General features: G+C 50.8%; 1 protein-coding gene across 8 annotated transcripts in view; it reads right to left on the bottom strand.

Annotated features, from left to right (window-relative positions):
- Positions 1–23,073, bottom strand: part of ATP9A (ATPase phospholipid transporting 9A) — a 125,423-nt gene that overhangs the window by 24,427 nt on the left and 77,923 nt on the right. For 5 of the 8 annotated variants that reach the window (XM_086331334.1, XM_086331326.1, XM_086331329.1 and 2 more), the window contains exons 14-18: positions 22,714–22,926; positions 9,832–9,993; positions 3,093–3,185; positions 1,832–1,915; positions 191–361 (exon numbers count right to left, since the gene is read on the bottom strand). In XM_086331334.1, the coding sequence (XP_086187460.1) occupies positions 191–361; positions 1,832–1,915; positions 3,093–3,185; positions 9,832–9,993; positions 22,714–22,926 (723 nt within the window). The remainder of the gene's footprint in view (positions 1–190; positions 362–1,831; positions 1,916–3,092; positions 3,186–9,831; positions 9,994–22,713; positions 22,927–23,073) is intronic. The other 3 variants (XM_086331330.1, XM_086331328.1, XM_086331332.1) reach the window with 1 other exon arrangement.

The raw sequence follows: 23,073 nt of genomic DNA, 5'->3' as shown, positions 1-23,073 counted from the left end.
CGCAAGACGTCTTCTGAAAGCGGGCTGTCAGTGCAGGAAGGATGGAGCGCTGCAGGTCGCCGTCCAAACCCGGTTCCCTGTGCTCCCTGTCATGGCTTCCAGCCTCTGCCCCATCTCTAATGTTCACCCTCCGCTGAAGAGACCACTCGTCTGAGCCTGGATGTGCTGCCAGGCGGCAGGCTCGCCATACCTTGATGCCGGCGTTCCTCAGCGTCTCCAGGGTGGGCCTCACGTCCGCCTGCAGCTGGTCCTCCACCCCCGTCAGGCACAGCAGCTCCATCTCCATCTCCAGGCTCTCGATCACCGTGGCCACTTTCAGGGAGCGGTCATGCACGCTCAGCTTGGCCTGGACATAGCGGGCCTGGGACACATCAGGGACCACAGTCACGCCATGGGGTGGGGAGGTGCACGGCAGGCCAGGCCCACGCAGGGCAGGGGCCCCAGCCCTGGGTGAACCTCAAAGTGGTGAAACTGAGATCTTCGGCCTCCTTCCAAGTTCATCAGCCCAGACACCGGAGGTGGAGGGACCAGAGTCCCAGCCTTTGCTCTGCGCTCACCTGCTGTGCAACTCCCAGCAGGTCGCTAAACTTCTCTGAGCCTCAGCTGTCTTCCTCCATGAAGAGACAATAATAGCTCCAACTGGACTGAGTTTTCACAAGGATTAGCACAACTCTAGATCTCGAAAAGCACTGGAGAAGGAAATGGCAACCCACTCCAGTGTTCTTGCCTGGAGAATCCCAGAGACGGGGGAGCCTGGTGGGCTGCCATCTATGGGGTCGCACAGAGTCAGACATGACTGAAGCGACTTAGCAGCAGCAGCAGACCTCAAAAAACAGTCGGTTCTCCCCCATAAACATACACTGTAACCAAGAACCAGATTGTCTAAAGATGACGTCCCACTTCCAAAGACTATTGACCCAACCCTTCCGTTTATCCCCCCTTTATACGGTTAGCAAGGATATGGTCATTTCAAAGCATATGCCTTTAAAGTTGAGAAAACGGCAGAATGCGTCAGGGCTAGAACTCCTGTTAAATCTAACTTCACAGAGAGCTCACGCATGTGAAAGGGACAGACTCAAGCACAGCTTCTCCGGGTGAAGCAGGACAAGGGCCCCAGAAGCCTCTCCCTGCAGCCTGCTCTCTCTCTCCCTTCCAGGCATGTATAAATATGGTCATTCAGCTTTGTGCCAGGACAGGGGGTACAACAAGGACCCCCCCCTCAAGGAACACACAGTCCATGGGACAGGATGACAATTAACAAGACATATTTACACCGGAAGCCTTGGCTGTGAAAGTCAATGACCTAGTTCACAGCCAACACTTTCTACAGCTTAAAAAACATCAGAGCCCCAAGAAAGTTTACAATTTCAAATTTGAAGGTTTCATTTCAAATTTCCTAGAAGATTTACAATGACTACCCTAAGTGCTGGGGTACAAGAGCAAACCAGACCAATAAAGTTTGCTCTCAAGAAGATTTTATTCCAAAAAGAAGATACTAAAAAGAGCGTTGAAATATACACATAAACAAAGTCGTCATATTACAGCTGTTGATAAATGCAAACGAAGGAAGCTCAACAGGGTAACAGGGAAGGGATGAGGTGGGACTGCCTTAGACGGGGAGCCAGGAAGACTTCTCGGAGGAGGAAGCATTTGAACTGAGACCCAAAGGCAGCAAGGGAGGGGGGCTACGAGGGAGGAGAGTTCTAGGCAGAGAGAAGAACCTGGTGTGCTCGGAAATGACATCGGCCTGGGCCAGAGCAGAAGGAAGGGAGGGAAGATGGTGAGGGGGGTGGGGCTCAAAGCCAACAGAAAAGTCACAGAGCCCACTTACCTCAAAGTCTTGATACTGCTCCTCTGCTAGAGATTTCTTTGCCACCACGAGCACCCGGAGCCCCTCCCGGGCCATGTTTCCACACTGAAAAGCAGACCGCGGTCAGCGGAGAGCCGTGCTGAGAGCTCTGAGTCCCCACCTCTCCCTGGGGATGGCTGGAGGCTGAAGCAGATGGGACCCCCTTCCAGTCCAGGGAGGACCCCTGGCAAATCACAACACTGCTTCCTCCTAAAGCCGTCTCCCTGAGCAAACCTTCTAAAAGGGGTTCAAAATTGAAGTCAACGCAGCCTGACTTAAATGTGGATATTTCTGGCTCGTTGGAAAAACTGAACCTCTGACAAAAGCACTTTCCCAGATGACCACAGTCAATGACGCCACGAGGCAGCTGTTCCCGTGAAACACAGTGTCAGGTGAGGACGTGCCCACATGTTTCATACACACAGTGGGACTCTGCCAGAAACACATCCCGGCCCGTCTCAGTCATCTGAGTTACCTGCCCGGCCCCTGTCGGCATGTGGGACTGTTATCTAGCTAATTAGAAATTTATTCTTACTGAATTTAAAATGTGAATTCTGCACCTGGAGCTGGGAGATGACACAGAAATGGCCTGAGACACGGGCAGTTCCTTCCCTCCAGGCTATGGCCAGTTCCCACATCACAACCTGGACAAGGCAGCCTGGGATCGGGGCCCCACAACGCCCACCTCCTGGTACCCACATCCCTGTATGATCACCTGCTCTGAGGATGCAACGGACCCAGGGCCTTCTTCCCGACAGACAGAACATGGCAAGGCGAGGGAAGGTCATTTCAGAGAAGGCGGCTTCTGTTTAACCTGTTCCTGTGCTTGCCGTCTCTGACAAAGCCAGGGCCACATGTATGCTGCCTTACGCACAGACCCACAGCGCGAGGAACACGGCTGCCTCCAGCCAAGAGCCACCGCGGAGCTGAATCCCGCCGCCAACTGCTAAGTGAGCTCAGAAGCGGGTCCTGCCCCAGCCGAGCCCTCAGATGAGACCCCGGCCCTGTGCAACCCCTTGACCCCGGCCCAAGACCTGAGCAGAGGGCCTGGCTGAGCTGTGCCTGAAGTGCGGATTCGCAGAAGTTGTAAGAAACAACACATCTTTCTAAGCTGCTGAGTTTGGGGGTGACCTGTTACACGGCCACAGAAAATGCACGCAGGCACCCACCCCCCATTCCACACAAGGGACGGGCTCCAGAACGTGCTTCCAGGGCCCGTTTCCACGTCCCACGTGGCACATACCTCTTCCTCCAGCCAGTCATTGTACTGCACGATGCCTGCCATGACCACATCCGCTCCCTTCATGTAGAACGTGATCTCCCCAGTTGACTCATCCTAGAGGAGGGGCGGGAAGCGTGAATAGGCGGGAGGAGCCCGCCTGCCGCGCCAGCGCCCGCTGCCCACGAGCGGTGCTGCACGAACTGTCCTTCTGCCGCGGGTGTCGCTGTGCGTTCTCACTCGGCCAGAGATGAAAAGCGAGACGGAGGGGGAGCTCACTTTGGGGCAAAGGCCACAGAAAACAGAAGAAAACTCAAAGCACTTGGAAGATCGTTAAAGGATGGAAGCAAGATCAAAAGGGCAGAAGAATTTTTTACAGGTGTGACTACTGTAGCAGGACTGGACTCCCGTGCTGTAAGACCGTTTTAAATCGATACACAGGGCTGCCAGTGTCGGAAAGAGTTTGGGAAGTAAGATAATTCTCGGGGTCAGGGCTTCTCAGCCTCGGTGATGTTAACATTAGGTAGAGGCTGGAGAATTCTTTGCCACCAGAAGGCTGGACTGTGCATTGAACCATCTCCCGCAGCGTCCCTGGGCCTCTCCCCACGAGATGCCAGCAGCAGGCCCCATGATGACAGCCAAAATCTCTCCAGATATGAACAAACATCCCCTGGAGGACACAGTGCCTCAGCTGAGAACCACCAGTCTAGGTAGAGGTGGACCCTAGATGAGGTCCAGCGGGACCCTAACTCAGCCGTCAACCCGAGGAGTCAGCTAGAGAAGAAGGTACACAGATTCTCGGTGCACACCGACCAGCTGTTCTGGGGAGAGGGTGACATCGCAGCCCAGGCATCAGATGCTTAGACCCAGCACCAGCTCCCGGCTATGTGCACCTGGACGGACTGCTTCTCATCTCTAGACCTCACTGTCCTCCTCTGTGAAGCCAGGATCCTAACAACTCTTACCACGTGGCTGCTGGGGCTTAAGGGAGATAATCTACAGAGAGCAGGGAGCAAAGGGCCAACACCTACAAAACTGCTGGCCCAGTGTTATCATTCCTGTTGGAGTGACAGTAACTCCTCACGACCCTCAGCTGCACTGCTTGTAGAAAACAGGGGTCTGAATGAGGGTGGCTTTGTCCCCAGGGGACTTCCAACTTGTCCTGGCACATATCTGACTGTCTCGACCCAGAGGTGCTACCCGCATATAAAGGCTAGAGAACAAGGATGCTGCTACCCATCCTAGGGGCTCCCTGGGGGGTTCAGTGGTAAAGAACCCACCTGCCAATGCAGGAGGCGTGGGTTCGATCCCTGGGTGGGGAAGATTCTCTGGAGAAGGAAATGGCAACCCACTCCAGTATTCTTGCCTGGGAAATCCCATGGACAGAGAAGCCTGTAGGCTACAGTTCATGGGGTCACGAAGAGTTGGACGTGACTTAGCAGCTGAACAACAACAATCGGCCTATGATGCCCATGACAGTCCCCGCAAGAGAGAATCATCTGACCCCAAACGTCAATAGTGCGGAAGTTGAGAAACCCTGGCTTTAAGGAACTGATGGTGAAATTGCTGATTCTTATCCCATGACTCTTTCCTCAATGACCTTCATCACAGGGAACCTGGAAGCAGTGGAGACGGGCAAGGGTACCAGCAAAACCACCACTGCCCGAGCCTAAATTCTGCTGCCCCAGGAAGCCCAGAACGCATGGTCTCTAAGCTCTTCATGGAAGAGGAAATAAATTCTCAGTGCCAAATCAGTGGTTTCATCTTCTAAAGTAACTTCTGAGCGCCTCTGATCGCTGACCATCTTTTCGAACAGCATGCTTACTCGTAAAAGCACCCACAGGCCACAAAGAGGCACCTGCTTAGCAGCATTACAAATGCAGGTCGCTTCTTTGATGGATTGCATCTGCGCTTGCTTGTGACCCGGGCCAAAGACAGCTATGGGGTCTGAACACGAAAGCGTCAGGCTTCTCTTTTTGTTTCATTTCCCCTTCACCCAAAAGGCGCTGTGGGAAATGATGCCCCCACCCCAGCTTCGTCTGCTCCAGAAGGGGCTCGGAAGAGCTCGGGCATCTCGGCCAATATGAATGCTGCACCAACTCTCTCCTCGCCTTCGTCACTTCCTCCCACCGAGTTCATCGCAAGGTTACCCTGTTCCCATATCATGGCAAGATCACACTGTAAATTTACAGAGATCTGCCTGCTGCATTGCCTCGTTCGGGGGCCTCATCTTTTTCCACTGTGGTCTGATTCTGGCACCTGTCCAAAGGCTTCTTTTATTCAGACAATGACAAGAGTCATTGGGTCTCTACCAATGATCCGACTTCGGCACGCCACATGGGAAGGGTGTGGGAAGGGCGATGGAACATCTTGTAAAACAACAAAAACAAAACCAGCAGCCCAGAGCCGAACACACAAGCCCCAAGGAAGCCGGCTTCTCGAACCTGGCCGACCTTCTCAGAAGAGAGATTCATGCAAAGACCAGACCTTGCTTTGTGACTGTTCAGATGCTGCTCAGTTCCGCCCACGAGCTCACAGGTGTTTGAGGGTTGACAGGGACTTCCCCGGTGGCCTGGCGGTTAAGAATCCGCCTTGCAATACAAGGGACGCGAGTTTGACCCCTGTTCGAGGAACTAAGATCCCACATGCTGAAGAGCAGCTAAGCCCAAGCACCATAACTAGGGCCCGTGTGCTGCAACCAAGACACAACTGAGCCAAATAAATAAAGAAAATTAAAAAAAAAAAAAAAGTGTCAACAGTCACTAAACCAAGTTGAGAACCGTTTTGTAACTGAGGGCAAACCTCCTCACATCAGGTAACTGGACAAACAACAGGCAGAAAAGATGGACACCTGAGAACAGTTTCTCAGCCCTGGCACGAGGACCATTCGGGCTGGAACCTTCTTTGTTAGGAGGCTGTCCTGGCCTCTACCCACTAGATGCCAGTGGCACCACCCTCTGAGTTGTAACAACCAAAAAATGTCTCCAGACGTCCCCACGTCCCCGGGGGTAAGATGGCTCCAGGATGAGAGGCGTTTGGTGAAAAGAGGACAGTGAGGTTTGTGCAGAGAGGTGAGCTAGCCCCACGGCCCTGCGCTGCACTCAGCAAAACCAGAGAGGGAGACAGGCCAGGAAACAGGAACATCCGTGAAATAACCTGGGTTTCATTAAAGACAACTAACACAGATGGACATGCACGGATTCACTGTTCGTAGTGAGAGACAGGAAACAATCCACGTGTCCAAGAAGGGATGTTTGATTAAATAACGCTGCATTCGTTCCCACAGAACGCCGAGTGCACATCAAAATCATAAAAATCATCTTTTAATGGCAGGAGAATATTTTTAGCATACCTGTCGTTCAATGGAGGGGGTGGGAGTTTACAAAGTTTTAGGTAGAGTTTGATGTCAATTTTATAAAAACGTGTGTGGCTATTTACACTCATTTATGCTTACAGAAAAAACAGAAGGGAAATTCCCTGAAAAGGCAGGCATGAGCAAGTGAGTCTTTGGGTGGTGAAACTACAGATGAATGGATCTACCCCCTGGCTTTAACATGCATTTGTTCTGAATGCCTTAGGCGACTGCTGATTTTTTAAAGTATTACCTGGGAAGGACAGAGAGCCATTTTAAAATACGACAGATGTGCCTATCCAACAGTATCCCAGACATACACCCCACTCTTGCTGTGGGCAGAGCCAGGGGTCACGGCTTGTAATCTATGACGTGAGTCTGCACATGAGAGCCCTTCGCAACGCAAGGGACAGGGCATACTGCGCCCGCTTCTAGAAGAGCTGATATCGGGACTATCTGATGATGACTCAACCCCCAAATGACTCCAGCAGAGCCCACGGCCCTAGAACTTGGAAAAATAATGGCTGGGACAAAATTAAAATAGGAGATAATGAGTAATTCCTCAGGAAACACCGGCCCACAGGATTCATGTGGCTGCTTCCAGGCCATGGATGTTCTTGACATCAGACATGAAGTCAAGACGTGGTTTGAAGGCACGGAGCAGGCAGGATGCAGGCCAGTGGGAAAGCAGGGACTGCAAGGGAGAAAAAGCCCTCATCCCACTTAAAACTGCCAAGGATATACATCCGGTATCCCCGGATATACATCCCCCGGGGACCTACTGGCCTCAGGGACATAAAATCCCTTAAAGGGCGTTGTTTTCAAGGCACATCCCTGCCGTGGGTCACTGGACCATCAGGACCACGTCTAACTTTAACCTGGAGAAGCGGCCTCTTTAATGATTCCCACTTCCCCCTTCAAGTGAGGGGGCTGGACCCAGTGACCCGCTTCTGCCAACAGAATGAGCCAAAAGCGTGTCTAATGCTGCTGCTGTTGCTGCTGTTTGATCACAAAGTCGTGTTTGACTCTTTGGCAACCCCATGGACTATACAGCCCACCGGGCTCCTATGTCCATGGGATTTCCCAGGCAAGAATGCTGGAGTGGGCTGTCATTTCCTTCTCCAAAAGTATATCTGTTCTCGATTAAAAATAATTTTTAAAAAATCAGAGTTTTTTGTAAAATATAAAACTAATTAAAAATAAAAGCCATTTTAAGGCAGGATTTAAAAGGGCATCTACAGCTTCCTTCATGTAAAGCTCAAAGAGACAAAGTCAGTCCATGGTAGAAATGGGACAGCAGCTAGGCCCTTGTGGGGAGGAAGGATGCAAGACCAGAAAGGGGCACACGGAGCTTCTGGGGTGGCGGTGGAGGCACTCTGGCCTTGTTCTGGGCGCCAGGCAAGTTGTGTTAATTTTGCAAACACTTAAGCTGCATGTTATGAAGTCTGCACCTTTCTCTGTGTATGCTGTACTTCCATAAAAGTTTCAAAAAATTTAAAAAGAAAATCTGAAACATCAAGGCCAAAATGACACGCTGCTGCGTGATCACAAGGTTTTCAGTAACTTTTGTGATTGTATGAATGAAAAATCACTGAAAATATTGTACTACGATAAAAGTGTCAAGACTATTCAATGGGGAAACAATGGTCTCTGCAACAAACGATGCTGGGACAACTCTATATCCACAGGCAAATGAGGCTAAACCCCACCTCACACCACGCAGGAGCGTCACTCAAAACGGACTGATGACCAGAGGAGAGAAAACTACAAAAACTTTTTCAAAGGAAATACGGGGGTAAATTGTCATGACCTTGGGTTTCATGACTCTCAGGTACGACACCAAAGTCAAGAGCTGCTGCTAAGTCGCATCAGTCGTGTCCGACTCTGTGCGACCCCACAGACGGCAGCCCACCAGGCTCCCCCGTCCCTGGGATTCTCCAGGCAAGAACACTGGAGTGGGCTGCCATTTCCTCCTCCAATGCATGAAAGTGAAAAAATAAAGTGAAGTTACGCAGTCGTGTCCGACTCCTAGTGACCCCATGGACTGCAGCCCACCAGGCCCCTCCATCCATGGGATTTTCCAGGCAAGAGTACTGGAGTGGGTTGCCATTGCCTTCTCCAAAGTCAAGAGCAACAAAGGAAAAAAATAAATTGGACTTCATCAAAATGAGTAACTTACGTGCATGAAAAGAATTTTATCAAGAAAACAAAAACATAAGCTACAGAATGAGAGAAAATATTTGTATGTCATATCTCTGATAAGGGACCTAGACCTTATAATGAACTCTTACAAGACAACAATAAAAGACAACCCAATTAAAAAGTGGGCAAATGACTTGAACAGACACGTCTCCAAGGAAGAAATACAAGCGACCAATAAGAATATGACAAGATGCTCAGCATCATTAGCCGTTAGAGAAATGCAAATCAAAACCACAATGAAATACCACATCATAGTACCCAGGATGGCTACAATGAAAAGAAAAGGGAAAATAACAGGCATTGAGGAAGAGAAACCAGAACTTCACATGGTAGAATGTAAAGAGTGCATCATTTTGCAGAAAAGCTGTGGCAGTTTCTCATAAAGTTAAAAGAGAATTATCCAGCAGCTGGGAAACAGACCCAACAATCCCACTGCTAGGCATCTAACCTGGAGAACTGAAAATAGGTACTTATATCCTTTTACATGAGTGTTCACAGCAGCCAACTACTCACAGCAGCCAAAAGCTGCAAACAGCCCAAACACCCGCTCATGGGTGAATGGATCATCAACGTGGAATACTATTCAGCCATAAAAAGGAGCGAAGCATGGACACAGGCACGACATGGATGAATGTCTGAAACTTTAGGCTAAGTGAGAGGAGCCAGGAATACTGTGTGATCTCACTTACATGAACTGCCCAGAATAGGTAAATCCTAGGGACAGAAAGAAGACTGGAGGCTTCCAAAGACGACAGGCAAGGAGGTTTGAGGAGTGACTGCTTAATGCTATGAGGTTTCCTTTGGGGGTGACCCTACAGAAGCGGTGGCTGTACGACATTATGAATGTACTAAATGGTAATAAGTTAATCATGTCCAGAATTTCACCTCAATAGAAAAAATATATTTTAATTAAATGAATATACAATGAGAAATATATTATTACCAAGAGTTGCCTGATCTACGCTCATTAGACCTTTCACTCTGAAATGGGGTTGACCAAAAAGCTGAGCAGCTATCAGAGATCTGTGCAACTGAAGAACAAATTCTCTTTCTGCAGAGGGAACTGTGTCCTCTGGTTGGTCTAAACAACAGGCAATACTAGAGGAAGAAAGGGGTAAGAGAGAACGTCCAGCCAGAGACACACACCAGACTTAGGTGCGTTTTTAAAAAACAAAAACAATTTTTAGCCATAAACGAAAGACAACTCACCCTCACGATGATGCCCATGCGTTTGCTTTCGTAGGTAAAGGGGAAGAGCTGCAAGATGGTGAAGTTCAGGATCTGGTCGCCAGGGGTCCTCAGCTGCATGGAAGACTGGTCACGGCCCACCAGCGTTAAGCCCACGCTTTCCGTCCACTGTACCAGGGCCACCTAAACGAGGCGAGGGCCGAAGGTCAGACACACAGCGGGCGTCCCGGTGCACAGGTCCAGCCAACGAACAGGAAGGCGGACGGGCACACGGAGACAGCTGAGCTGGGGCGGAGCCTGCGTCCCTCGGGGAGGCGCACTGGCACGGCGACACGCCAGCACCCAGCTCAGGCCTGCGGGCGCCCCGGGCTCACGGCTGCCTTCTCTTCCCTAAAGCAGCCACGAGCCAGACCATGGAGAGAGCTACACAGGTTCAAGGGTGACCAGTGCAACCAGGGGTCCCATCGGGAAGAGTCTGCACCGAGCAAACTGCAAATATGGGGAAAGAAGGAGCACGAGGCGGGCGTGGCGGGGGAGGGGGTTGGCACGCACGTCCAGGCTCCCCATTAAACCTCACGGATACCCGACTGGGACGGAATCTACGGTAGCTCTCCACTGGGCAGCTCTGCCCCCCAAGGGCACAGTGCTGGCTGTCACAGCCAAGCAGAGGATGGACATTCGCTCCTGGCATCTTGTCGGGAGGCCAGGAGCTGCTAAACATTCCACACCTCATGGAATAGCCCCCCGCCCCGACAGAGAATCACCCCCAGCCCACCCACGCGGCAGGCCTGATGAGGGTGAGAACGCTGGTCTGTGCCGGTGAGGAGACCGAGGCTCGGAGAAGCTCCCAAGTTGTGAGCGGTGGTGTTCCGGGGCCGAACCTGGATTCACCTGGTGCCCAGCCATGCCCTCCGCCGCCCTCTGTGCTTGCTGGGGGGCTGACCTGGTGCCCAGCCATGCCCTCCGCCGCCCTCTGTGCTTGCTGGGGGGCTGACCTGGTGCACAGCCATGCCCTCCGCCGCCCTCTGCGCTTGCTGGGGGACGGGTCCAGTCACCAGCTAGAGGTTTTCACAGCCTGAGCAAGGCTTGCTTCTCTGCACATCAAAAGGCACGGAGGACGCAGATTCCAAGGCGAGGGCCAGACCGCTGGGGACGGCAGCCGGCAAGGGCCCGAGCCCCAGCTGGAGGTGGCCGTCCCCCGGGAATGGGCGCCCAGGGCGGGCACGGCTCCAGCTTCTCAAGAAAACCCAGAAACCCGACCTTGTCCAAAAGCGCTCTCAACTTTTCAGTGTAAGCGAGTAAGCTGCATGTTTTAAATGCCCGTGAAGAAAATGAAACATGTCTGCAGAGGAATCTGGCCTGGGGTCTTCAGGGAAAGAAGGAAAGAGGAGTAGAAAAGGGGGGAGCTGGGAAGGGGCGACCACCCCGCCCCGACCCCCCGCTGCCACAGGAAGGGGGACGGCAAGGATGATGAGCTACGGTGTACGGATGACAGCATCGTGTCCACTTGTTAGAAGAGCCCACGGAGGCAGGAACTGCCAACCAGCTCTACATGGGGGATGAAGAAACAGACAGAGACGGGAGGGGAGCTGCTCCCAACTGGCAGCTACGACGGGCTGAGATGAGATCTAACCCTAGGTCCAGCAGACCCAGGCCCAAGACAAGTGCCCATCCCGGGCCATCCAGACGCCCGTCCTCAGAACACCAGGTGCACGCACATCAGCGCATCCTCCGTGAGCGCCTGGCACCCCTGACTCCCCGTCACCATCAGGAAGTGGACAGGAGGCACCGGGGGCAGAGTAACAGCCCCCAAACATGCCCACCTCCTAGTCCCCACCGACCTCTACCACCTCCTAATCCCCACCAACCTCCACCTCCTAATCCCCACCAACCTCCATCTCCTAATCCCCACCGACCTCCATCTCCTAATTCCCACCGACCTCCACCTCCTAATCCCCACCAACCTCCATCTCCTAATCCCCACCGACCTCCATCTCCTAATCCCCACCGACCTCCATCTCCTAATCCCCACCAACCTCCACCTCCTAATCCCCACCAACCTCCACCTCCTAATCCCCACCGACCTTCACCACCTCCTAGTCCCCACCAACCTCCACCTCCAAAGACAGAGCTAATCAAGTAATTTTTTTTTTTTGATGTGGACCAGTTTTTAAGGCTTTATTGAGTTTGTTATGCTACTGCTTCTGTTTTATGTTTTGGCTTTTGGGCCACAGGCGTGTGAGGTCTTAGCTCCCCAACCAGGGATGGACCCACATCCTCTGCATTGGAAGGCAACGGCTTCATCACTGGACTGCCAGGAAGTCCCAAGTAGTAATTTATTTTTTGCTACTAACTTGCATAAGTCTTCAGAAATGCATTCATGTAACTGTTTGTTCTAATCACTCTGAATTTCAGTATGGCCGTCTTATCTACTAACAATTTTCTTTCAGAGTTTAAAATGAAAAAAAATCAGTAAATATTTTTAAAATCTCATCCATATATATGAAAAAAAAACATTGAGTAGTAGCTCAACTGGTAAAGAATCCATCTGCAGTGCAGGAGACCCCAGTTCGATTCCTCAGTCGGGAAGATCCACTGGAGATCACTCCAGTATTCTTGGGCTTCCCTGGTGGCTCAGCTGGTAAAGAATCCACCTGCGATGCGGGAGACCTGGATAGTCCACGGGGTCGCAAAGAGTCGGATACGGCTGAGCGACTCTCACTTTTGTGTGCATTAAAATGCTCACTGGGTCATACACACAAAGAGAAATTCCTTCCAGCCTTTCCTTTTCTCCATGTATGCTACTGAAACGTTTTAGTGTATACATGTATTTCTTTTATTTTTAGCATTTTTAGTTTTGATTAAGTAAATAAATATCCCTACACAATGTGAGAGATTATAAATACCTAGGTCTATACAAGACTCAAAAGCTTGACTAAATTTACATCCTCCTTTACATACCAATTTAGTAACAAACAAAAAATAATTCTTCCTCTGATGCTTTCTAACAGGACTGCTAGGGAACAGATGTTTTTTTATCCCTGCTTTTAAACAACTATTATTTCACTCCTTAAAAACGTGTTTAATTGTTCTGAAATGATGTGAAAAGTCTGAGATATTGGGCTTCAAGGAGATGCGCTAAGTCCCCGAAAGCCTGTTCTTAATGTCAATCGAGAGGACTTCCCTGGTGGCCCAGTGGTTAAGAGTCCACACGCGAATGCAGAGGACACAGGGCCGATCCCTGGTCCAGGAAGGCTCCACGTGCTGCGGAGCAGCTCAGCCCGCTTGCCACGACTACTGAGCCCACGTGCCCTGGACTTCGCAACAAGCGAGGTCCTTACAGTGAGAAGCCGTGCATCACAGGGACGGGCGGGCGGCCCCCACTCGCGGCACCGAGAGAGCCCGCGTACAGCAACGGAGCCCCAGCGCTGGCCCAAAAAAAGAAGAAAGAAAAAGAAAGGATCCGAAACGGGAAGCGGCTTGCAGGGCTGTGGGGGCAGTTCTGGCCTCAGCCAGCCCAGATGCCCCCTGGCACAGACCCCACAGGACTGTGCTGGAGGGAAAGCTGAACCGGAAATCTCAAATGAGCACCAGCAACGCGAGCTCCGGGTAAGCGTGAACTGCCAGGCACGGAAACATCTTCTCGGCCCGCACTCCGCTTCAGCAACGCCCCCACCGCCCTCCACCCCCACCCCCGGGCCAAGGTCCTAATCAAAAGCTCACAGGTCTCCTCAGGGGCTGATTCCAACAGGATATGAGCCCTGCGGGGGCCTTTCTTTCTCACCTTCCACTCTCTCACTTCAACTAACATTAAGTCAGCCTTAATTTAAAGCTGATTTCTATCAGAAGACATAAAATCCCCTGGGGCCTACTCAGAAGAGAGCTGTTCAGAATGGGGGGCTATCTAGGCCTTCTCAACTGGGGTGGAGACAGACATTTCAGGGGTCAAAAAGGGACGCTAGCTATCCCTTCGCAGAACAAGAGAATGTGAATAAGGCTACTTCTTCCCCTAGGCGGTCAGAGCTTTAGTTCAAAAGAATCATTCCATATTGCCAAATCCTCAAGTCTCACCTGAAGTATCACTGAGTCTGAGTAGGGGTCTTGAGTCTCACTCAGTAGGGGTCTTAGAGGGCCTTGGGTAAAGTTATCTAGAGGTCAAAACGGCAGCAGGAAAAGACGTCGCATAAGGTGGCTCGGTGTTAAAGAACCAGCCTGCCAACACAGGAGACACAGGTTCGATCCCTACATAGCGAGTATCCCCTGGAGAAGGAAATGACAGCCCACTCCAGTACTCTTGCCTGGAGAGTCCCATGGACAGAGGAGCCTGGCGGGCTACAATCCACGAGGTCACAAAGAGTTGGACACGACTGAGCGTTCACGCATGCATTAGGTAAATGAATAAACAAATTAAGAGTCAAAGCCAAATGCTAGAAACCAAGAAAGTGCCAGAGCAGGGATCTGGCTCTGTGAGTTGGCTGCATATTCCGGTTTGGGTCAGGGGAAAAAAAAACAGTCTGCCACTCTACCCTGCCCCCACGAAAATAAAAGCCCATCTGAAGAACTCTCGCCAGAGCTGCCCGTGAAAGGGCTTTTTCATCATTTGTTGGTCAGCAACGAGCCATCTGTGATAAGTTTTAATAACTTTCCCTTTGTACCTGGGAATGTGTGCTTGGGAATTATGCCAGGCAGGCTAAAGAGCCTTGAATTCTTGTCAAAAGCAGGATACATGCGAAACGTAAGAACACGCACAAATCCACTATCTGATTTATTAATAAAAGGGTTCTTTGGTGGCCTTCAATCAGATAAACAGCCAGGCTTACAAAGAGTAGCCAGTCTGCCTGAAGCCAGCCTTTCAGGATTATAAATGTATCCACAGACCTAGGGTATTCTTTACTGAAGAAATAAGTTTCATAAAACCACCATATGACCCAGCAATCCCACTACAGGGCATATACCCTGAAAAACTGTAATTGAAAAAGACACACATACCTCAATATTCACTGCAGCACTGTTTACAATAGCCAGGACAAGGAAGCAACCCAGATGTCCACCGAAAGACCAACAGATAAAGAAGTTATGGTACATATATACAACGGAATATTATGTAGCCATTAAAAGGAACGTAAAATCTGAGTCAGTACTAATGAGGTGGATGAACTTATAGCCTATTATACAAAGTGAAGTAGTCAGAAAGAAACAAATACCATATATTAAAGCACATGCATGAAATTTAGAAAAACGGTACTTCTGATGAACCTCTTTGCCCGGCAGGATAGAGATGCAGACAGAGAAGAGACCTGAGGACGCAGCGGGGGCAGGAGAGGGCGGGCTGAACCGAGAGCGCGGCACTGAAACACACACAGCATCACACGCCAACCAGAGCGCTGCTAGGAAGTTTCCGCATAACCCAAGGCGCTCAACCCGAGGCCCCGAGACAACCCAGAGGGGTGGGATGCGGCCCGGGGCAGGACGGGGGTTCAAGAGGGAGGGGACATGAACACCTGTGGCTGATTCATGGTGATGCGTGGCAGAGACCAGTACAACACTGGAAAGCAACCATCCTCCAAAAAAAAAAAAAAAAAAGTTTCCAAAATGTGCCACAGGGTGGCTGCAGGCTCGACCGTCGACAGGACAGGGCAGGCAGTGGACTGGGGCAGGGCGGGCCTCCGGGGCGGGGGCGGGGCGCCGGGGGACAGGCAGCAGCCGCCCCACTCGCTCGCTGCTGCCAGGCAGAAAGCGGGCCCAGTCTTCCAGGTTCTGATCTTTCTCAGGAGAAGCTAACTCTTACAGAATGCAGTGATTTTTAAAGTTTGCTGATTAAAAAAATAAACCATCATGGAGCCAGCAACGTTTAAGAATCAGTGGACAGGCGGTTTCCCGGGGGGTCCGGTAGTAAAGACTAAGCTTACACTGCAGGGGATGCGGGTTTAATAGCTGGTCGGGGAACTAAGGTCCCACACCCCACGAACTGCGGCTAAAACATTCTTTTCACAAAGAATCGGCGATCAAGGTAGCAGAATAAAGGGCCACTCCCTGATCTAAATTTCCTTGATCTTATACTCAAAATTCAGCCTCCTATCACTTAACTCTGATGCAAATGAGTATCTGAGAAGGAAGGGTGGCATCCCGTCCATTAAAATTTAGCCATTCAGAAACTACTATTTACTTAATCCACGCTGGCCAAAACGAACACGATAAAGGACCGAACTTTCACACGTCTGTCCACGGATGAGCTCAAACCAAACAAGGCGAATACGACAGTTTTCTCGTGTCCCCCACAACCCCACGGTCCTGCCTTTTACACAGGACCCCTCTGTTCTGAGCAACCGAACTCCTATTTCAAGATTCCAGCCCGATGGTTAATAAATGACACTGACGGAGGGTTTCTCTGACCTCACCCTCGGGCCCGAGTGCCTGGCCACGTGACGGTGGAGCTCCCTCAGCCTCCCAAACCACTCTGCGTCAACACTCCACTCCCCCACGCGCGTCTGAATGCTGGCATTGTCCACGGCCTGGGGCCGAGATGCAGGCACGAGGAGGCGTTCAGGAGGGACAGGGATGCAGTCGTGGAGGGAAGCGAAAAAAGCCTCAAGGCTGTGAACAGACTGGGAGGCTGCCAGCCCCTCTTCAAGGCCACGAGCTTCCCTTCCCCTACAGCTTTGCTCCTCACTCTTTGCAACAGGGCTAAGAAAACACGAAATGAGACAGCTGGGACTTTTTGTGGGCGCTGCGATGCACAGGGGGGCTGAACACGAAAGGCCCTCCATCACGACGTTAGTCACGACGCCAAAAGAGGGGCCACCGAAGTGTTACGCCTGGGAGGCAGGAAGAATGACCCCTGCCGCATCTCAGCAGTCACTAAGAGCCTTCCCATCATAGATGGTCACCGGAAAGGGACAACGCAAGGCAACGAGTCAAGGTCGTTGAACATATAAGGTATATATATACACACACATACAAGACAGAGGTAGCAAAAACATCAAAATATTTTTGGCTTTTTTTTTCTTTAATTTTTTACTTTTCTATAAAAAGCTCTTGCTACTGTTTTCTTTTAGATATATATATATATATTTATTTTCGACTGTGCTGGGTCTTCATTGCTGCACAGGCTTTTCTCTTGTTGCAGAGAGCAGGGCTTACTCTCGAGTAGCAGTACTTCAGTGGTTTCTCTTGTCACAAAGCCAGGCTCTGGAACACAGGCTCAGCAGTTGGGGTGCACGGGCTCCATCGTTCGCCGGTACGGGGGATCTTCTCGGATCAAAGACTGAACCCGTCTCCTGCACTGGCAGGCGGATTCTTTACCACTGAGCCACCAGGGAAGCCCTGTTACTCTAATAATGAGAGCATGCTAAGTTGCTTCAGTTGTGTCTGGCTCTGCGACATGAGAGCTCTGGCTTGTAGCCCACCAGGCTCCTGTGTCCATGGGATTCTCCACGCGAGAAGACCGGAGTGGGGAACAAAAAGTAAAATCCACCTCTAGAGCGCTGTACCTTCACAGCACACCCCTTTTCTGTCACCCCGTCTGCATCACTCCCAGCCCCTGACATTTTAATGGACACAGGGATGCTCTCCACCTCTAGAGTCTGTAGAAGCCCCCTCCACTGCACCCCACCTCTGACGGTGCCAAACATCCTCGAAAGGATGGGATGCGGTCAGGGCAGAATTCTCCCCAGCAGACTTCAGCCATTTCACTTCCCTGGGGAGCCACTGTACCGGGGCGGGGGCGGGCGCTGCCCCCAGGCTGTAATCAGTAGCTGAATAAGGACACTTCAAGGCTTCCCAGGCGGAATGCGCACAGGAAACAAATTTAGGAAATCCTGCTTTCTGTTACAGGAAATGAATCCTGCGCCAACTGGTAGGAATTACTCCAGCAGCTCCGAAGTAAAACGGATACTGGCTTCTGTATGTATTCCATCAACTGACCTTGCCCGCACCGGTGAGGCTTTATTGATATAGAATTTCAAAGGTAGGATTCTAGACCCCGCTGCTCCTACATGGAATCCCAAAGAGATCTGGAAACAGGACGACTTTCTGAAAGATTTCATTGGCAACAGATTCGGCCAACTTTCTGTCAGATGGTCTATTTACATACACAGATTTCTGTTTCGAGGTATGCATCTTTCGAAGTAGTTTAAAAGGTTGGTGGGGAAAATATTAACAGTGGTTACACCTTTTAGTGGGGCTTCCCTGGTGGCTCAGTGGTAAAGAATCCACCTGCCAATGCAGGAGACTCGGGTTCAGTCCCTGATCTGGGAAGGTTCCCTGGAGAAGGAAATGGCAACCCACTCCAGTATTCTTGCCTGGGGAATCCCATGGACAGAGGAGCCTGGTGGGCTGCAGTCCACGGGGTCACAAACAGTTGGACACACCTTAGCAACTGAACAATAACACGCCTTTAGTTGGTAGGGTTTGGCTTACCTTTTTTCTTCTCTACATTCTCTATCATAAACCTGAAATAACTGAGTAATAAAAAAATAAAAGTCACGGGGAAAAGGAAACCAAGAAAGTAACACTGACCTCTATGAAGACACCGAAGACCAAAAGAAAATATCTTTCTACAAAGAAACACTATTCAGAATCTTAGCAAAACAGAACAAATCTGAATCCAAAGGTAATTAGCGAACAGCAGAGATAAAGGGCTCTTCTCTTTAACAAAAAAGGAGCTGAGAAGCACACAGCATTCCATGGAAGATTTACCTTTGTGGTAAACCTTTGCACAGCTCTAAAACAAATATATCAAAGTTCAGCAGGAACCAGGGGTGCAGGCAGGCATTAAAGACCACCACAGATGCGTGTCAGTAGTCAACAGGAGCCCAGAGGCAGAAGTGCTCATCCAACCACCAACATTTGGAACCTGTTCTAATTTAAATTCTACCAAACACCCACAAGCTACTGGTTCCCAGCCCATAACTATCAAGACTCTGGTCCTTTCTCACAAGGCCCACTCAGTGGTAACATCCTTCCATTCCCAAATGGAAAAGCAAGATCAAGCAGGCAAACCCCGGTGAAGAAACAGTGACAAAAGAGACAAGCTTTTTGTTCCAGGGCAGAAGTCCCAAGAGATCAGTAGACTCCATCCGTACCTACAGTCCCTCCCTCCTTTTCTCTTTCTGCACAAAAGTCCCATCTCAGAATGTGGCCAAGGGCTACCACATTTTTCACCCCTAAAAAGCCTGGTTCAGATATCAGTGGTCACGGATCAACTGGGCTTCACAGTTTGAGCTCTTCCACAAATACCGAGAAGACGGAAGGAGGACTCTCCCAGGGGACACGTTCCATTGCCCCAGAGGAGGAGGAAGAAAGGACCTCACGGGGAAAGACACACCCAAGTGTCCTTCCTGACCTTTGGAGAAGATTCCCGTTGTGCCTCCCTCGACCACATCAACCACCAGCTCACTGATGTTCTCAGAGGGGTCTAGACTTTCAAAACACATGAATGAGTTTCAGCCTGAATTCTTTCCTTCCAGGAACAGTTTAGCCGAATGGGGCACAGGAGAAAAGCCTGCTTCTGTTAGGGGAAAGTGAAAGTGAAGTCACTCAGTCGTGTCCGACTCTTCGTGACCCCATGGACTGTAGCCTACCAGGCCCCTCCGTCTGAGTAGTATCTGCTACTGCTACTGCTAAGTCGCTTCAGTCTGTTAGGGGAAGCACACTGAAACCCCCCACCCTGACCAGGCACCATAGGTAACCATCTGCACGAGACAGGAGGTCCTAGTGAGGAACACGGAACTAACAAGCCACCACCAACTGGAGGAGTTCGGGAAAGGCCAAACGGAGACACCACGTGTCCCGCCACCTCCCAGAGTCCTTCCCGCGGGCAGCCACTTTGGCTGAGCAATTCATGTGCTAACAGAAAGGACCCTGAGGCAGAGTGGCCAGAAAAAACCTGGAAACCAATCCCATCACCATAAAACCCAAGGCTGGGAGCCACATGGCGGAGCAGTTCTCCTGGTTCCCTTATCCTCCTGCTCTCTATTAGGGTGCCCCTTCCCAGTAAAGTCTCCAGCATGTCTGTCTCTTCGGACAGTTCTTTTCTGAGTATTAGACAAGAGCCTGCTCTCAGACCCTGGAAGAGGTTTCCCTTCCTGCAACATTTCCTTTAACTCCAAGGCTTCTGTCTACAATTTATTCAACCACACGCTTTACCAGGAGGCTGAAGGCTGAGCCAGCAAGAGCAGGTGCTGCCTGGGACCAACCTCTGGCGCTCACCAGCTATGCAACGTTGGCCAAGTTGCTTACCCTCTCTGTGTGTCTGTCTCCTCATCTGTAAATCAGAGGTCATGATAGAAACCACCTCCCAATGCTGTTGGAAGCATTAAATAGTAATAGTCACTGACATGGTTCAGACGGTAAAGAATCCACCTACAATGTGGGAGACCAGGGTTCGATCCCTGAGTCAGGAAGATCCCCTGGAGAAGGGAATGGCAACCCACTCCAGTACTCTTGCCTGGAGAATTCCATGGACGGAGGAGCCTGGCGGGCTACAGCCCATGGGATCAGAGAGTCAGATATGACTGAGTAACTAATACTTGCAGCACTTCCCCAAAGCTGCTGTGAGCATTAAATAATAACAGAGACAGAGTTTCACACAATCCCAGGTGCATGGTGAATGTCAGCTGTCACTGATGTTGCTCAGTAACCCAGTCGCATCCAACCTTTTGTGATTCCACGGACTGCAGCACACCAGCCCTCCCTGTCACTCACCATCTCCCGAAGTTTGCCCAAGTTCATGGCCACTGCACCAGTGATGCCATCCAGCCACCCGTCTCACCCTCTGACGCCCTTTCCTCCTTCTGCCCGCAATCTTGCCCAGCATCAGGGGCTTTTCCAATGAGTCAACTGTCATCACATACATATTAAAAAAAATAAATAATAAAACTTCATGTACCACAGAAGCCCCTCCTTCCTTCTTGAAATTAGTAAGACTAATAACAGTTGGGATTCCCTGCAATCCTGGTGGAAGAGTAAAATGGTTAAAAAAAAAAATCCCGGGAAGCGCTCTTGTAATTTACATAAACATGTTCATTCAGTTTGACCCGCGGGATTTATTGACCATTCACTAAAAGCCTCACAACACCCTCTTGTCCCATGCCACAGATCCACCGTGAAGATAAGAAACCTGCCCAGGTGTGGAGCTGGGAACCCAGGATCCACGTGCTCCACTGTCTCACTCCAGCTGCCCCTACGGACGTGGCCTGGTGTCTTGTTTAATGTAGACTCCTAGTGCCTGGCCCACGGGAGGCCCTCAGAGATACCTGGCCAAATCATGAACCCAGTTACACCATTTCTGCAAACATCAGGTGCAAGGATGCCCGTTAGAAATGTTTCTAACTACTGCTGCTTGAAATGAAGGCATAATCTAAATTCCAGAAATATGAGCAGTTAAAAGATGTCACGGTCCATTCACGGGCAGTAAATCTGAAGAACTGTGTTCTAATAATACTCAACAAAATTTAGAAACAGGCATGATAAAACATTAAGTGAAAAAAAAGAGGATGTAAAACCTTTGCCAATATTAATATTCTCATTTTTTTAAGAAAAAAATACATTGAAACCTAATAGAGGGACTATATTTCAAATTAATGAAAATTGGTATCTAGTGGTGTCTAAAAATGGTTTAGTGAAAGGTTTAGCAGAAAAGTCAAAGAATCCGGGCTCTGAAAACAAACTCTGGTTAAAGCCCTCACCCTGTCACCCAGGGGGCTGGTGTTATGAGTCAGTCACAGAAAACGGCGACTTCAGCCGGAAGGAGAGTTTTCTAGGGGACACCACCTTAGCCAAGAAACCTACGTTAGAACCTCTGAGAGCGGGACACGCCAACGTCGTGTGAGTCCAGACACCAAGGCCGGTGCCAGAAACGCGTAACCTGACATCATCATAGGCAAAGCTCAGACAGACACAACCCAAAGGACACGCTGTGAAACCGAGGTCACACATAAAGTTAACGCCCCCAGTAATCCCTCTCCTATACGCACACCGAGGGAACTGAACACACATGTCCACACAAAAACCTGGACACAGAGGTTCACAGAAAAACAGATATAAACATTCCACAGGCCCATCAACCAGAGAACAGACAAACGGAACACAGTGTTATCCATTCAAAAGCATACCGTTCATTCAAAACAAGGCACGAAGAATTGATCCACACCCCTACGTGGATTAATCTTGAAAACACACGCGAAGCGAAAGAAATGAGGCAGAAAACGAGACACAGCAGGTGTTTCCACTTGAACGCAACATCCAGAACAGCCAGTCTACCCAGACAGAACGCAGGTCAGGGCTCGCCAGGGGCTGCGGGGAGGAGTGGTGGGGGTCTGTGGGAAGACTGGCATGGAGTGCTTCCTTTTGGGGTGGTGAAAATGCACTAAAGTCGAGTGTGGTGGGGACTTCCCAGGTGGTCCAGGGGTTAAGAACCCGCCCTCCAATGCAGGGGACACAGGTTCGATGCCTGGTCAGGGAACTAAGGTCCCACATGCTGTCGGGCTACTAAGCCCACATGCAGCAACGACTGGGTCCAAGCACCACGACAGAGACCCTGTGCAGCCAAAATAAATAAAAATTCACTAATCAATAAATAAAATCAACTGTGGTGAGGTTACAGAACGCCACGAAAATACTATTAACACTGAGCTGTATTTCCATTAAAGGGGCAACTGCATGCTATGTGGATTGTATCAATAAAGCTTTTTGAAGGAATGTGGTTCATTTAAGGGACCTGTGACCCGTGCGCTGTCTGTCTGAACCACACAGATCTCTTGCTCTTCCCTGATTTATGATGCATCTCAAGGTCAAGACTGCTCCTTCCGGACGAAGGGCGGGGCCTTTAGGGGCCCAGCATCAACCTGGCTCGCGGGCCTCGCCACGAGGCACAGCCGGGCGGCGGGCGTGCGTGGGGCTTACCTCGTCCGGGCTGGACGCCTGGTACACGCGGCAGGAGTCCTCGTACTGCTTCTCGGCTTCGGCCTGGTCGGTGACGCCGTTGGACTCGTACACGGGGGTGACGTTGTGGCAGAGCGCGATGGCCTTGACCGCTTCGTGCACGCGGCTGCTCATGGTCCGCCGCACCTTGGTGGTCGGCGCGGAGCCCTTCTGAGCCGGCGGGTCCTGGGGCTGCTGCGGGAGAGGAGAACAGCGAGGCAGAGGAGAACAGCGAGGAGGGCCAGGACAGGAGGGGCCTCCGGGGAGGGAGGGGCCGGCGGACTCGCTGCTTCCCGCCCGCCTGCTCTAGCACGTGCCACCCTAAGGGCGCGCACTTCAGGG

This window comes from Bos grunniens, chromosome 13 (assembly GCF_055505025.1).
Source record: "Bos grunniens cultivar Pamir isolate PY7600 chromosome 13, Bosgru_T2T1.0, whole genome shotgun sequence".
Taxonomy (NCBI): domain Eukaryota; kingdom Metazoa; phylum Chordata; class Mammalia; order Artiodactyla; family Bovidae; genus Bos; species Bos grunniens.
This window is presented reverse-complemented; position numbering and strand designations above follow the sequence as displayed.